General features: G+C 41.7%; 1 protein-coding gene and 1 non-coding gene across 3 annotated transcripts in view; one reads left to right on the top strand and one right to left on the bottom strand.

The window, feature by feature from the left end:
* Window positions 1–2,818: 2,818 nt before the first annotated feature.
* The window catches only part of fgd5a (FYVE, RhoGEF and PH domain containing 5a), a 54,126-nt gene continuing 44,692 nt past the window's right edge, over window positions 2,819–12,252 (bottom strand). Inside the window, exons 13-21 of one of the 2 annotated variants that reach the window (XM_015060869.1) lie at window positions 8,696–8,779; window positions 8,514–8,593; window positions 7,932–8,028; window positions 7,561–7,698; window positions 6,583–6,685; window positions 6,370–6,506; window positions 5,523–5,651; window positions 4,954–5,108; window positions 2,819–4,228 (exon numbers count right to left, since the gene is read on the bottom strand). In XM_015060869.1, the coding sequence (XP_014916355.1) occupies window positions 4,192–4,228; window positions 4,954–5,108; window positions 5,523–5,651; window positions 6,370–6,506; window positions 6,583–6,685; window positions 7,561–7,698; window positions 7,932–8,028; window positions 8,514–8,593; window positions 8,696–8,779 (960 nt within the window). In that variant the 3' untranslated portion in view covers window positions 2,819–4,191. The remainder of the gene's footprint in view (window positions 4,229–4,953; window positions 5,109–5,522; window positions 5,652–6,369; window positions 6,507–6,582; window positions 6,686–7,560; window positions 7,699–7,931; window positions 8,029–8,513; window positions 8,594–8,695; window positions 8,780–12,252) is intronic. The other variant, XM_015060870.1, reaches the window with a different exon arrangement.
* Window positions 6,214–6,285, top strand: trnae-cuc (transfer RNA glutamic acid (anticodon CUC)). The gene has a single exon. It is a non-coding gene; the product is annotated as a tRNA-Glu (tRNA).

Genomic DNA, 12,252 nt, shown 5'->3' with positions numbered 1-12,252 from the left:
TGGATTAGTTTGCTTCCATCGGCACACAAGGAGACGCTGTCCTTCTGCTATTTTTGGAGGTCCTTTGCTCACAATATGCTGAGGCTATGAAACTGAAAGCTGCGGGTCTCCTGGCTACTAATGGAAAAGTTTTGTGTATGTGTGTGCGTGTGTGCGTGTGTGCATGTGTGTGTGTGCGTGTGTTTGTTTGTTTGTAATAATACCTTGTGGGGACCATTCTCCTGACACATACCACATTGTGGGGACCCGCTGCTCCTTGTGGGGACCGAAGCCTGGTCAGTCAGAAAAGCAAACGTGTGTGTGTGTGCGCGTATGTGTGTGTGTGTGTGCGTGCGTGTGTGCATGTATGCGTGTGTGTGCAAGAGAGAGACAGAGAGACAGAGAGAGAGAGAGGGAGAGAGAGAGAGAGAGAGAGAGAGAGAGAAACCGTGGAGCTTAAAGTAGATGAAAAGTTTTGCCTGCTGCCCCTGCCATGCCACCCTACTTTCTTTCTTTTGTTCCTTTAAATATTGGGTCACTGACCCTCCTGGGATCATGGAACTGAATCTTTTCTGTTCAGCCCACTGTCTCACTATCATGCGTATTTATCCTCTCGTCTTGGCTAAATTCAAATCTGTATGCGATGGCAGTGACATCAGCTGCTTCTCTCTTATTTTCAGTCTGAGGAATGTCTCAGATGTATCGATTAGATGCTCCGAATGCTGGTTTTATTCAGTGTGCCTTCAGTAAACTTGCCGATCAGAGGCCTTTGAGGCCTTTGCATCAAATGTTTTTGTGATGTTTCCTCGTCTTTAAATATTCATGCAACGACTTCACGCTGCTGTAGAAACGACCGATTAGCATAACTGAAATAGCTTTTTTCTTCGTAATTGTGTTTTTTGGCAACATTGCATCTGCATCACAGTGAACAGTCGTCATCTGTTTGCTTGTAAGACACATCTGTTGTATTTCCATAAAATTTACATGTCTTCAAGACTTAAGTAAGGCTGGTGAAAGTGAAACTATTTCCAGCCCTGGCAGCCAAGGACCTGCAGATTTTCTAACTGAATTCATATCTGGGAAACATCTTGTTTTTCTTCTGTTGGATAGAATTACTTTAAGCTTGTTTACATTACATTTTCATTCAACTTTCAGGTCACTTAAGTCAAACAAAATCAGACTGAATATGAACTAAATATTTTTATGTGTCTTAAGTAGCTTTTTAGGGGGCCAAAAACAAGTGGCTCCTGGTGAAACATTTTGCTTTGCAAACACAGTAACTTGCAAAAGTATTCACACCCCACAAACTTTTACACATTGCATCACATTACAACCAGGAACCTCAATCTGTTTCACTGAAAAGTTAAATGACAAACACAGTGCAAGCTAATGAGTAACCAAGAAGTAGAGGGTATTCAGGTTCGTTTAATCTGATACATACAGTCTAATCAATGGCCCACATGCAAAACACCAAGAGTGGAGGGAAAACAAAGCTGCGCTTCACCCTGACTGCATTGGGAGGGTGTGTGTTTCATCCAATGTGTGTGCACTGGATGAAACTAAATACAGAAACGTCCCGGAAGAAAACCAGGAAGATGCTGCAGAAGCCTTGAGACTGGGACGGAGAGTCACCTTTCAGCAGGACAGCAGCACTCAACATTCAGAGCAAAACTACAACGGTTTGGTTCAGATCAAAGCTTACAAACATGTAACATTCAGCCTGAGTCAAAGGTCAGGTGTTAGATGTTCAACAGTGGCAATGGAAAGGATACATCACAACAAACGATGGCTCTACAAAGTATTGACTTACTTGAAGTTAGTTTACATTACATTTGTGTGCCTTCAGTAACGCAAATGTAATGTAAATTGGAATTGAATCCATTCCAATTTTTTCAGTTTCATTAGCAAACATTTTTGAAACAATGTATAATTTTTGTTCACTTCATAGTAATGAAATACTTTGCATTGGTCTCTTAGATAAAATGCCATCAAAATACAACACCATTTGCAGCTGTTGCAATATGTAAAAAAGCCACGAGGTACGATCACATTGCCAAGGAACTGTGCTTTATGCAGGAGAAAAGTTATGGCTTTGAATCTGTTGGGTAAAGAAAACACTAATGAAACAAATACATCCTAATATTTAACATTTGTTGTGCCAACTGTTGCTCCGCCAAACTAAGACAAGCAGACCTGTTTCACGTGTGCTAAGCCCTCTGGGTTACCGTAGTTTTAACAGTTACCCTACAAGGAAACGGGTTTGAATGTTGGCTGGGCAAGTTTGTCAGGTTATAATTTCTCCCCAGGCCATTCAAAATGTATTCGGTTTATTGGCTACTCAAAGGTACCCTTCTGTGTATTTCCATTTCCTGTGTAAAACAATAACCACTTCCTGTTCAAAAAGAATGATGGTTTATAGGTTTATAAAGCACTGTTTGCGTTAAGTGCTGATATTCTTCAGATTGTTTTAAGGCCTGTTTGGTATTTAGCCTCTCAGATTAGCCGTTAGCTTCAGGACCAACCGATCTGAATTTATCCCTAATGAAGATGCTACAATGTTATACTGCAGGTAATGACTGCCTATGACCTGAACAAGAAACCAATTCAGATATCCATGAACGGATGATGCAAACCTGCCCCCTGCTGGTGAAAGATAAACTTACCTCACCTGTGTTTGCCTATTCAAGACTCACACCGGCATTTATTTATCATCAACGGGATAAATGCCGCTTCTTTAAATGTGCATCCTGTTAGAGAGACGTGATGCTATTATACACAACTGCATCATATTTCACCATAGCAACAAATCTCTTCACGCTGCATAAAACCCAACGCCGTACACCTTTAAAAGTTGTTTATTTCATAATGCTCTATGTACACAAACATTTACAATGCCCTATATGACGGAAATACAATCCATTATAAGACTATTGATGTCAGGAAACAGGTAGAAAAACTGAAAAAAAAACATGTTTTAAAAATAAAGCTGTGAGACGGGTTGAAGTGTTACAGATAACTGCTACTAAATCCATTAATGATGAAAGATGCGAATGTCTGTGTTAGTTACAGCAGATGAAATAAATCCAGGGTTCTTTCTTCTGATGAAGGCAGATCACTTTACTCCAGCCGATAATACTTTACAAAGAAAAATGTTTCAATTAAAACAAAAAAAGCCACAATACTATATTCTTGTGTGTTTGAATTTCAGTAACTGATAAAAAAAGGAAAGAAAAAAACATGTTTTCATACAGTACTGTGATAATATAAAGGATAAGGAATACATTTGATTTCAGGCACATTCAATAATAATAATAATAATAATAATAATAATAATTAGAGCAAATGTAACTGCATTCAACTGAGTTGGCACTTCAGAACAATCAGATTTTGTTACCATGTAGAAACTTACAAAACGAAGTTCAAAGCATAGTTCATAATAAAATTTGTTGACATACTATTGATATGGGGCATTCTGAGGGTTATGTTTTTGTTTTTTTACAATGAATTCAGTTAAACTTCACATGAAACACAACGTTTTCATAGAGTGAGGGACAACCCTTACTCAGAGTATCATATGACATCAACTTTATACAAATAAATCCGATATTTCACTGTAATATTCGGCATATTTATATTCATAACCAGAAGTAAAATGGCAGTAAATGGTTCCTCGTTTACAAAGTGTGGATGTTGCTGTGCAGCTGCTTTTTACTTTTTGCTGGTCCAGTCTAATGCTTTTTTTTATTATCATAATTTTTTTTTACTTTGAAATAAGCAACGTTTTATCCTGCAGAGAGGCGAAAACCTTTGGATGTTTTTAGATATTAAAATACAAAGAAGCAATCTAAAAAAAAAAAAAAAAGTTGGTAGATCTGTACAGTCAGCTTTGTTGTAAAAAGTTGAAACATAGAAGAAAATAGCTTCTGCCTCAGGCTTCTTCTTCTTTCTTCTGAAAAGAAAAAGGCTCCCATGTTTTTTTTTTCCACTTTGTTTTGCCTGAAGAGTTTATAATTCATCATGCAAAAACTCATCTTCTTCACAGACTGACAAGTTCAGTTCCTTGCCACCGGGGGGCAGACTTCTCAGGAATCCAGTGATTTTGTTTTTCTTCCATTTGACGTCAGACGAGTTGAATCTTTCTTGGTCAGTAGGTAGTTTTGTTGTGCTAGCAGCTGCACACAGCAGGGTGTGTTAGTCCAAGGCAAGCAGGTGCTATAAAACTGTGGCCTCCTCAATGGCGTTGACCCATCTGAAACACACAAATTAAACATTTAGCATTTTTAAAAACAGTCTTCCTGTTAGTTTGGATTGTACTATTTGGTTTTTAAATATGTGACGTCGCCAGTTTTGGCTCTGCAGCTGAGTTTGAGAATGGGAAGGGTAAAGGTAATATTAACATGTTAAAATGGACAAGCCAGACAAGTCAGACTTGAATCTGATAGAGAACATCTGTGCAGGGAGCTAAAGATTAGGGTGATGGCAAAGAGGATTTCCCACCTCAAAGACTTCCAGCTCTTTATCAAAGATCGGTCATAAAATACCAAACGGTAAACATGCAAAAAAGCTGGTGGGTAATTACGGAGAGCTTGATAGTCGGAGTGCAAATAAAGATTTTTCGTTGGTTGTTGAGTGGGGGTGTCAGTAATTATTCATTTTAAAGTTGACATTTTTAAAGAGAATGTAATTAAAATATACAAATAGCTTCTTCTTTTTTTTTTTCAAACTTTTTTGTATGGTTTTGTTATCTTTTGAAAGAAGTCCGCCTCATTTCCAACCAGAAACTAAACCTTGATTATAAGCAAAAACAAATATCCACATCTAAATCTGTATAACTTTAAATCAGCTTTTTTCATCTAAATATTTATTTTAATCAACAAAAAAGCGACGTGGCTTCAGGGTCATGTACTTGAAATGACCGCAAGTAAATGTATCAACAGAAACGAGTCCCTCCACGCCTCAGACGGCGGCGCCGACCTGCGAGCGGTGTGCTGGTCGTCGGCTCTGAAGGTGTAGTAGAGAGTTTTCTTGTGATACAGCTGGAACACGTTGCTGCTTTCTTCTCCGTCTGGCTTCTCCGTCAGCTTGACGGTGAAGCCCTGCAGAGGTAGACTTTCCGAAGCCACTTTATCCTGAAGCAAAAAAGAAAAAACACAGTTAAAAACCATCAGACGTGGTGCAAAAATCACAAGGAGTGGTGAGCAGCGCTGCTGGTAAGAGCTGGAAGAAAACAGCAGGTGTTTTATTTTTTCCAAGAAGAGCAAAGCGGTGCAACAAAAACAGCCTGTGCATTCGTGAGGAGAAAGAGCGAGAGAGAGAGAGAAAGCACAGAGAGTCCCCTCCATTAGTTATCCAGCGATTTACCGGTGAGAACGACAGAGCTTGAATAAAGGTTGAAAAATGGCCCCCGACATCAAGAGGAGGGAGGAATAGATGTTGCAAAGAAAGAGCATGCCTTCTTGATTGAGCCAGAATGGATTTGCATAATGATAATGGGATGGTGGGAGTGTTCTGGGGCTGGTGCGGGAGACTCTGTGCCCCCTCACCTCACGGGTTGTGAAGGTGTAGAGCACCTTATCTTTGAGGAGGAACCACAGCCTCTTCCACTTCCTTTTGCTCTTCTTCCGGCGCTGCAGGCTGCCGCTCATGGTGGAGCCATCCACACTGAGTGACGCCTGGCGACGACGACGGGGCCGCGACAGAGAAATGACACAAACATTAAAGTGAAACACTAGAAATGGGCGATTTATGCAGGATGGTTTTACGTTAGGGGAGTCCAAAGTGCGGCCCAGGGTAGTTTTTGTATTGAGCCTACATAAAGGAACTGATGAATATCGAGACTTTTCTGTATGAAACCTTCAATGCCAAAATGATATCTTAAATAGACAATTTTAGCTGCTAAACAAGTGGTTTTTTTTATTAACTGTGTTAATGTAAGTAGAGCCACAAATCTCCAGCCACTTTTTACTCAGATTTAATCACACCTAATAATTAAAACGCACCAGTTAAAGGTTTTCACAGATCTCATTTTTGTTGCCAGGACTAAACTAAAAATGATATTGTGACCAACAAGTTAGGAAACAAAACAACTTTGAAACCTTTTGTCAAACATTTCATTAAAATATCACATTTGAAATAAGACAGGGAGCTAACATGAACCCAGCTGGCAGCTGCTCAGCTCAGCTGTCATGCGAGGCGGACATTCCAGGCGTCAGAGGAGGAACTCAACTCCAGAGCTCCCTGGTGGTCTAGTGGTTAGGATTCGGCGCTCTCACCGCCGCGGCCCGGGTTCGATTCCCGGTCAGGGAACATTCTCTATTTTTCTGATTATCTAACAAGTTGCATACAGTGGCAAACAATGAAGTGGACAAACAACAGTGATCTCTATCCCACCTGGCTGAGGTTGGAGCTGCTCTTCCTGGACTTCCACAGACTGGGAGGCTGCAGGCTTTGGAAGACAGCAGAGAGCGGCCGACTGGCCCGATGAGTCCGAGGGCTTGAGTTACCACACGCTCCGGATATGCTGCCGCCTGCAGACGTGCACAACATTTAACGTCCCGCTGACTCCGTTCTCAGCTATGATCCTTAAAAAAAACAAGGAGTCACCTCTTTTCCTGAGCTCAGCGTAGCAGTGGTCACACACTTTGGCCATTCTGTCCTTCAGGTACTTCAGAGGGTATCTGTTCCTGGAACAAGCTCGACACACCACCTGCTCAAACACATGGAACGGATCAGCGTGCTTTATGTGAGATGCTCAGGACACATAGAAATAACTGCAAACCTACACAGCTCATTATCAAAACATTAATAATCTCCTACATAGGCTGAGCTCAAACAGTAGCATCAATAGAAATGAACCATCAATGTTGTGGTTCATTTCCACAGCACTGATGCATCTCTTGAAATAAGCTGTAAGCAGATTTGCACGCCAACAAAGCGCTACAATAGAAAGTATGTCTCACTAGAATACACACTTCAATGCTCTTACTGTCTGAGCAGTTTATTAAAGCCTGTATCTCTACTGTGAACCTCTTTCAATGTTTTTTGAACTAGAATACGATACTGAAACTCGCTAAAAAGTTAATTCCTGCCAGTTTTGAGGAGAAATTAGGGCCAAAATGTCGGATCGATATGCTGTCACATGTTGTAATTTTAGCTATTATATCACTATTGTGTTTAGAAGGAGAATCGATTTTCTATGGCATCTTTATATCATGTTTTATTGACGCATGCTAATGTTAGCATACAGCAGCTACTCCGCTGGAGCAGTGGTGGTTCATCATCTATTATAAAATTATAAAAGAACTGAGTGCAACAATTGTAAGCGGCAACAGAGCTTTTAGCCAATAAAGACTGAAATGCTAATGTGGCTCCATGTCACTTTAATGTTAGCATGTGCTAACATGGCTGTTTGTTTTTAAGAGATTGTGGATCGTAGGAGCTCAGCTGAGAAGTAGCGTGGGTGACGTCATCAGCCTCAGCAGAGAAAAAGCAGTATTTGACGTTTGTCTTTCATATAACTAGCATAGAAACTCGTCCTTTCTTTCTTTTTTATGAAGCTCTTTAGAGTGCGGTGTACCGTACCTTTCCACAAGCATTGCAGTAGTGTCGTCTGAGCGTGAGGCTGAAATCTGTGGTGCAGTTCATGCACATCATCACCTGGGAAACTGGCACGAGCACAGGCGCGGCTTCACCGAGAGCCATCCACAGTTTCTCACGGGCCTGTCGGAACAGCGTTGGAATGATCCTCACGTGCTACAGCTAAAAACGCTCCAGTCAACAGAACTCATTTAGCTAATTCCAGTAGACAGATAACAACTCAGAGATGAATTACAGTTTGTTTTTTTTGCCACTATATTTAGGGTCTTTCATCTGCATTAGTTAACTGAACATTTTGAGGTTAATGCATGTTTGTAAAACAGGAAACGATTTTATTTCATAATTTCCTACTGTACCTCACTGCATGGACCACCAAAGGTGCAGAGTCCTGCAGCGTGATCCGCGATGGCTCGACTCAGAGTGTGAAACCAATCCTCTCGCTCTCCTACAGAACTGAGAAGAAGAAGAAAAAAAAAAAAACAAACACAAAAAATATTTTAAACATAAAAATCATGTTTTGGATTCATTTAGGTTTCCGACTTTCAGCGGAAGGCTAAACATTTTGCAGCACAGTTTCTCTGTTTTATCCTTTTGTATTTTATGGAGAATGCTGAACTTGGAAATGCTGGCAACCTTTTGAAAATCTCCAGAAAGGTCCTATCCTCAGAGACTTCTGTTTACAGACGCTAGCCAAGCTAACTCTACTAGTTGCTAAAATAAGATCTGAAAACTATTTTGTTTTTGCCTTGAAGCACAAATACAGGGTGACTGCTTCCTCACACACACACGGCTCTCTGATCTCAACATAAATAATTGATGACCGCTCGCAGGAATACTAAAAATAAATAAATAAATAAATATTTGGAATGCCATGTCATTATATCTCTAAAAGAGAGAAAAAAAAATAACCAAAACCTGCAGCTGCTGGCGTCGCTCACCTGGCAGAGAGAGTGATCGTGACGTCGGACACCTCGATCCGAAGGCAGTTGAGCACGTTGTCCACTACGGGTTTACTCACCTGTGTGCGCACAGCAGAAATACGAAACGGGGAAAACAGTGAGCAAGTGTGTGTGTGAGGAAAGCATAAATGAAAATGAGTCATCAGACAAAATGTGCTCACCTTCATCCCTGACAGGGACAGTGTGTTTTTGAGTCTGTATTTTCCATCTTGTTGTGGGTAGGTGTACAGCATAATATCGTTCATCTGTTCGGGAGAGAGAAAAAGAGAAAGTTGGAGGAATGAAATTGAGATCATTCTAATTGGATAAATGGGAAGCCCAAGATTTACCAACGATAACTTATGTAACGCATGTAATACCTCCCTCCGACACAAGGTGGTGGTGCAGCTCTGCTTCAAGAGAGTCTCTATTTAAAGTGCTTGTTCCGTTTTTTGGTTGCTGCAGTATTTATGAGCAGTCAGTGTCTTACCTGCGGTGGTCAGCAATCCGAGCTTGGAACTATAAGAGGAATTTCTAAAAGCAGGAATCCCTTCATGATTCACGGCTTTCTACTGACTTTTCATGTTTTAAATGGAATGACAATACAAGTAAATATTTTTTTTTTCTCAATTTTGGGTGTTTTCTTTTCAGTGGTACTTTAAATGTCCCATTCCCATGCCTGCACACAGCAGAACTTTAAAGCAAATGTTTGTTTGGATACGGGAATAAAGAGTTCTAATAAGCCCAACACGCCATTGTTTTATGAAAGGTATTTCATAACACAGACAAAAGAAATGACATCATTGGTCACACCTAATGTGTGCTCTAAACATCAGCTGGAGCCCGAGGGGCAGCATCCAGGAATTCTCCGCCCTGCTCTGGATCCCCCACCACCCAGAGGCTTGTCAAGCCACAGAGGAGCAGGACTGGGTGGAGCCTGCGCCACCTTCACCACAACAACACAAAAACAGTCCCACTAATCACTTTTTTTTGTTTGTTTGTTTTGTTTCTTTTTTAGCTAGGTGGCTGGAGACAAAACAGTGCATGGCAGCCAAGCCGGAGCGACCTTTGGGCTGCGGCCACCGGGAGTTTTTGGGAGCTCCACCCTGCGCTGCTCGTTTACTGAAAGATTCCTTCCACAGAGACGCCAACGGGAGCTGAGCAAACAGACTTTCCAGGGCTGACCCATGAGTATGCGACCCCCTTTGCGCGTCATATTTCATTTTTCAGCTGTCCACTTGCCTTCCTCCTTCCTTCTGTTAATTCCAATCTAAGGGCGTTTTCACACCTGATAGTCCAGCAGGCTCGGCTCGATTGGGGAACAAAAATGCAACGTTTGTTACAATTCCAGCTGGATTGGTTAGCTTTCACACTGGGTCAAACGATATGAACTAATTGCTTCCTGTTTCCTCCCTCACCTGTGGTGGCGCTGCTCCAAGAACTTACTGAGGAAAACGACATAAAAACCTCTGAAGAAGACATGAGCGCAATTTCCTTCTTCCCAAAATGTAAACAAAAGTGGACCAGCGTCAGATTTTTAGTGGTTGTAGTTTCTGTTTTGTCGTCTCGGGCCATTTCTCACACATTTATTTTGGTAGTATTTACCCAGAATGCACTGTGTTATGGTCTGCATCCTGTTTTTGGAGGAGTCTCCGGTCTGCTTCCATCCACGTTTGCAATCGAACTGCGCCATACGTTACTTGAACCAAACTAAGACATAGGTTCATACCTCTGCAAACAGAACCGGACTTTCTAGGCAAACACACTAGAATTCGATTAAAGTGGAGTAAACGGGCTGGTGTGAACACACCCTAAGCTTGATTTATTTCTTTTCTTGGCCAAGGATTGGTTGCACCTTTTGTGTGTCTCTGAGCAGACTGATAGCTTTTCATTTTCACAGTTTGGACTCTCCATTGCTAAAAGCCCCCAAAATACCAACCAAGCCTCTGGTGACAGCAGACATTAGGGGGTGGATATTGCTTTACAGTAAACATGTTTAGCTGCAGGTGGAAGAAGACAATGGAGGACGTGTTGGCGCAGAACGAGAAAAGACAAATTAATCCACGGAGCATCTTTATGTTTTAGTTGGATTAACCAAGAGGAGCCCAAACCCTAAACGCTGCTCCTGCGGATGTCTCGCCGAAGCATATTTCATAACATGAGACAGCGCTGATTGCACATGGAACAATAGAGTGGGCTTCTCCATTTCACATGATGTGTTTGTGTAACACCCCCACCCCTCCTCTGCCGCCTCCTCCCCACATTCTACAGGGTGTCTGGCCTTCACTTTGCTGTCAGTCCCCCTCCCAATACACAGGAAGCCGGCATCCAGTGACCCACACCAAACATCCTGTAAGGAAGCGGGGCCCTTGAAAACAAGTCCTGAGAGGGGTGGAGAGGAGGCAAGTGGAGAGGGAGGACCTTGCTGGATGGGTGTGGTGCTTAGTGGAGGTCCAGCAGCCTTGGCCTCGCGCCCCTCCGCCCTCACAAGCTCACCTACCTCCACCCAACATTCCTTGACACCGATAAAGCCAGCAGTCGATTACACTCGCGACTCGGTGATTCAGCAGGTGCCTTAAACAAGAAGTCCCTAATCAGACTCATTAAGTCCTGAGATTTTCTACAGAAATGTGTCCTGATCATGAAAATGATTATTGTAAGGTCTTCATGTACAAATTCAATATTATACAGCAGGGGTCCCCAAACTACGGCCCGCGGGCCGGATCCGTCCCGCCACGTCATTTGGTCCGGCCCCCTGAACAATGCCGGATCCGGCCCGCCTCCTCATACCAGAGAGCATTCAGTGTTTTTTTTTTTTTTTCATATATTCTATTTTCCGGTTTATATGGGGATTTTTTTTCAACCACCAGGTGGCTTTTGAGCAAATGTGAAACTTACTTTCCCTCAATGGAATATATACTAGTCACTCCCAGTCACCGTTTCACTCACGGTTTTTTCCATTTGCATTCTGGGTAAAAAATCTATCTAAAAGCGCGAATGTGTCGTCCCCCTCCCTCCCCCGCGTCTAAGGTTTCTTTCTCCAAAAACTAAGACCGGGCCCGACCGGAGAAAGGAACAGCTATGTGGCCCTCGCAGGAAAAAGTTTGGGGACCCCTGTTATACAGGGTTTGAGTTATCTTCTTGGTGGGTTGCAAGGTTGTACAAACTGCTTATATGAGGACTAACTGTGGTTAATGTGTCTGCAGTATATGGTGATAATTTGAATCTATGGAGAGTGAAGAGTGCCAAATTACAATGAACCAATAACTTATTAAATAATTATTCAAATATTTAATTAAGTTATTAAAACTGTAAATAAATTCGGACATACTTTATTTTAAATATATAATTAATTGTATGTGCCTCAATCAAATATTGATTTCATAAAAAAAAAAAAAAAAAAATTACCTCACAATCATAACAAACTTGGACGAGGTTGCCTTGACTTGCTCTGTGTAGCAACCAATCAGACATCAGGGTCTCTATAAAAGAAGCAGCTTTGATCCCGCCCACTGAGTTTGATGGTGAGATTGACCATTTAACTAAATTTACGATCGGCACTGGAACCTGAAATAAGTAAGTCACACACACACGCATATATATATATATAAAAAAAAAAAAAATTACCTCACAATCATAACAAACTTGGACGAGGTTGCCTTGACTTGCTCTGTGTAGCAACCAATCAGACATCAGGGTCTCTATAAAAGAAGCAGCTTTGATCCCGCCCACTGAGTTT

This window comes from Poecilia latipinna, unplaced genomic scaffold (assembly GCF_001443285.1).
Source record: "Poecilia latipinna isolate Pla-1442-1.1 unplaced genomic scaffold, P_latipinna-1.0 Scaffold1751, whole genome shotgun sequence".
In the NCBI taxonomy this organism is placed as follows: domain Eukaryota; kingdom Metazoa; phylum Chordata; class Actinopteri; order Cyprinodontiformes; family Poeciliidae; genus Poecilia; species Poecilia latipinna.
The sequence above is the reverse complement of the archived record's forward strand: the minus strand, read 5'-3'. Positions and strand labels throughout refer to the sequence as shown.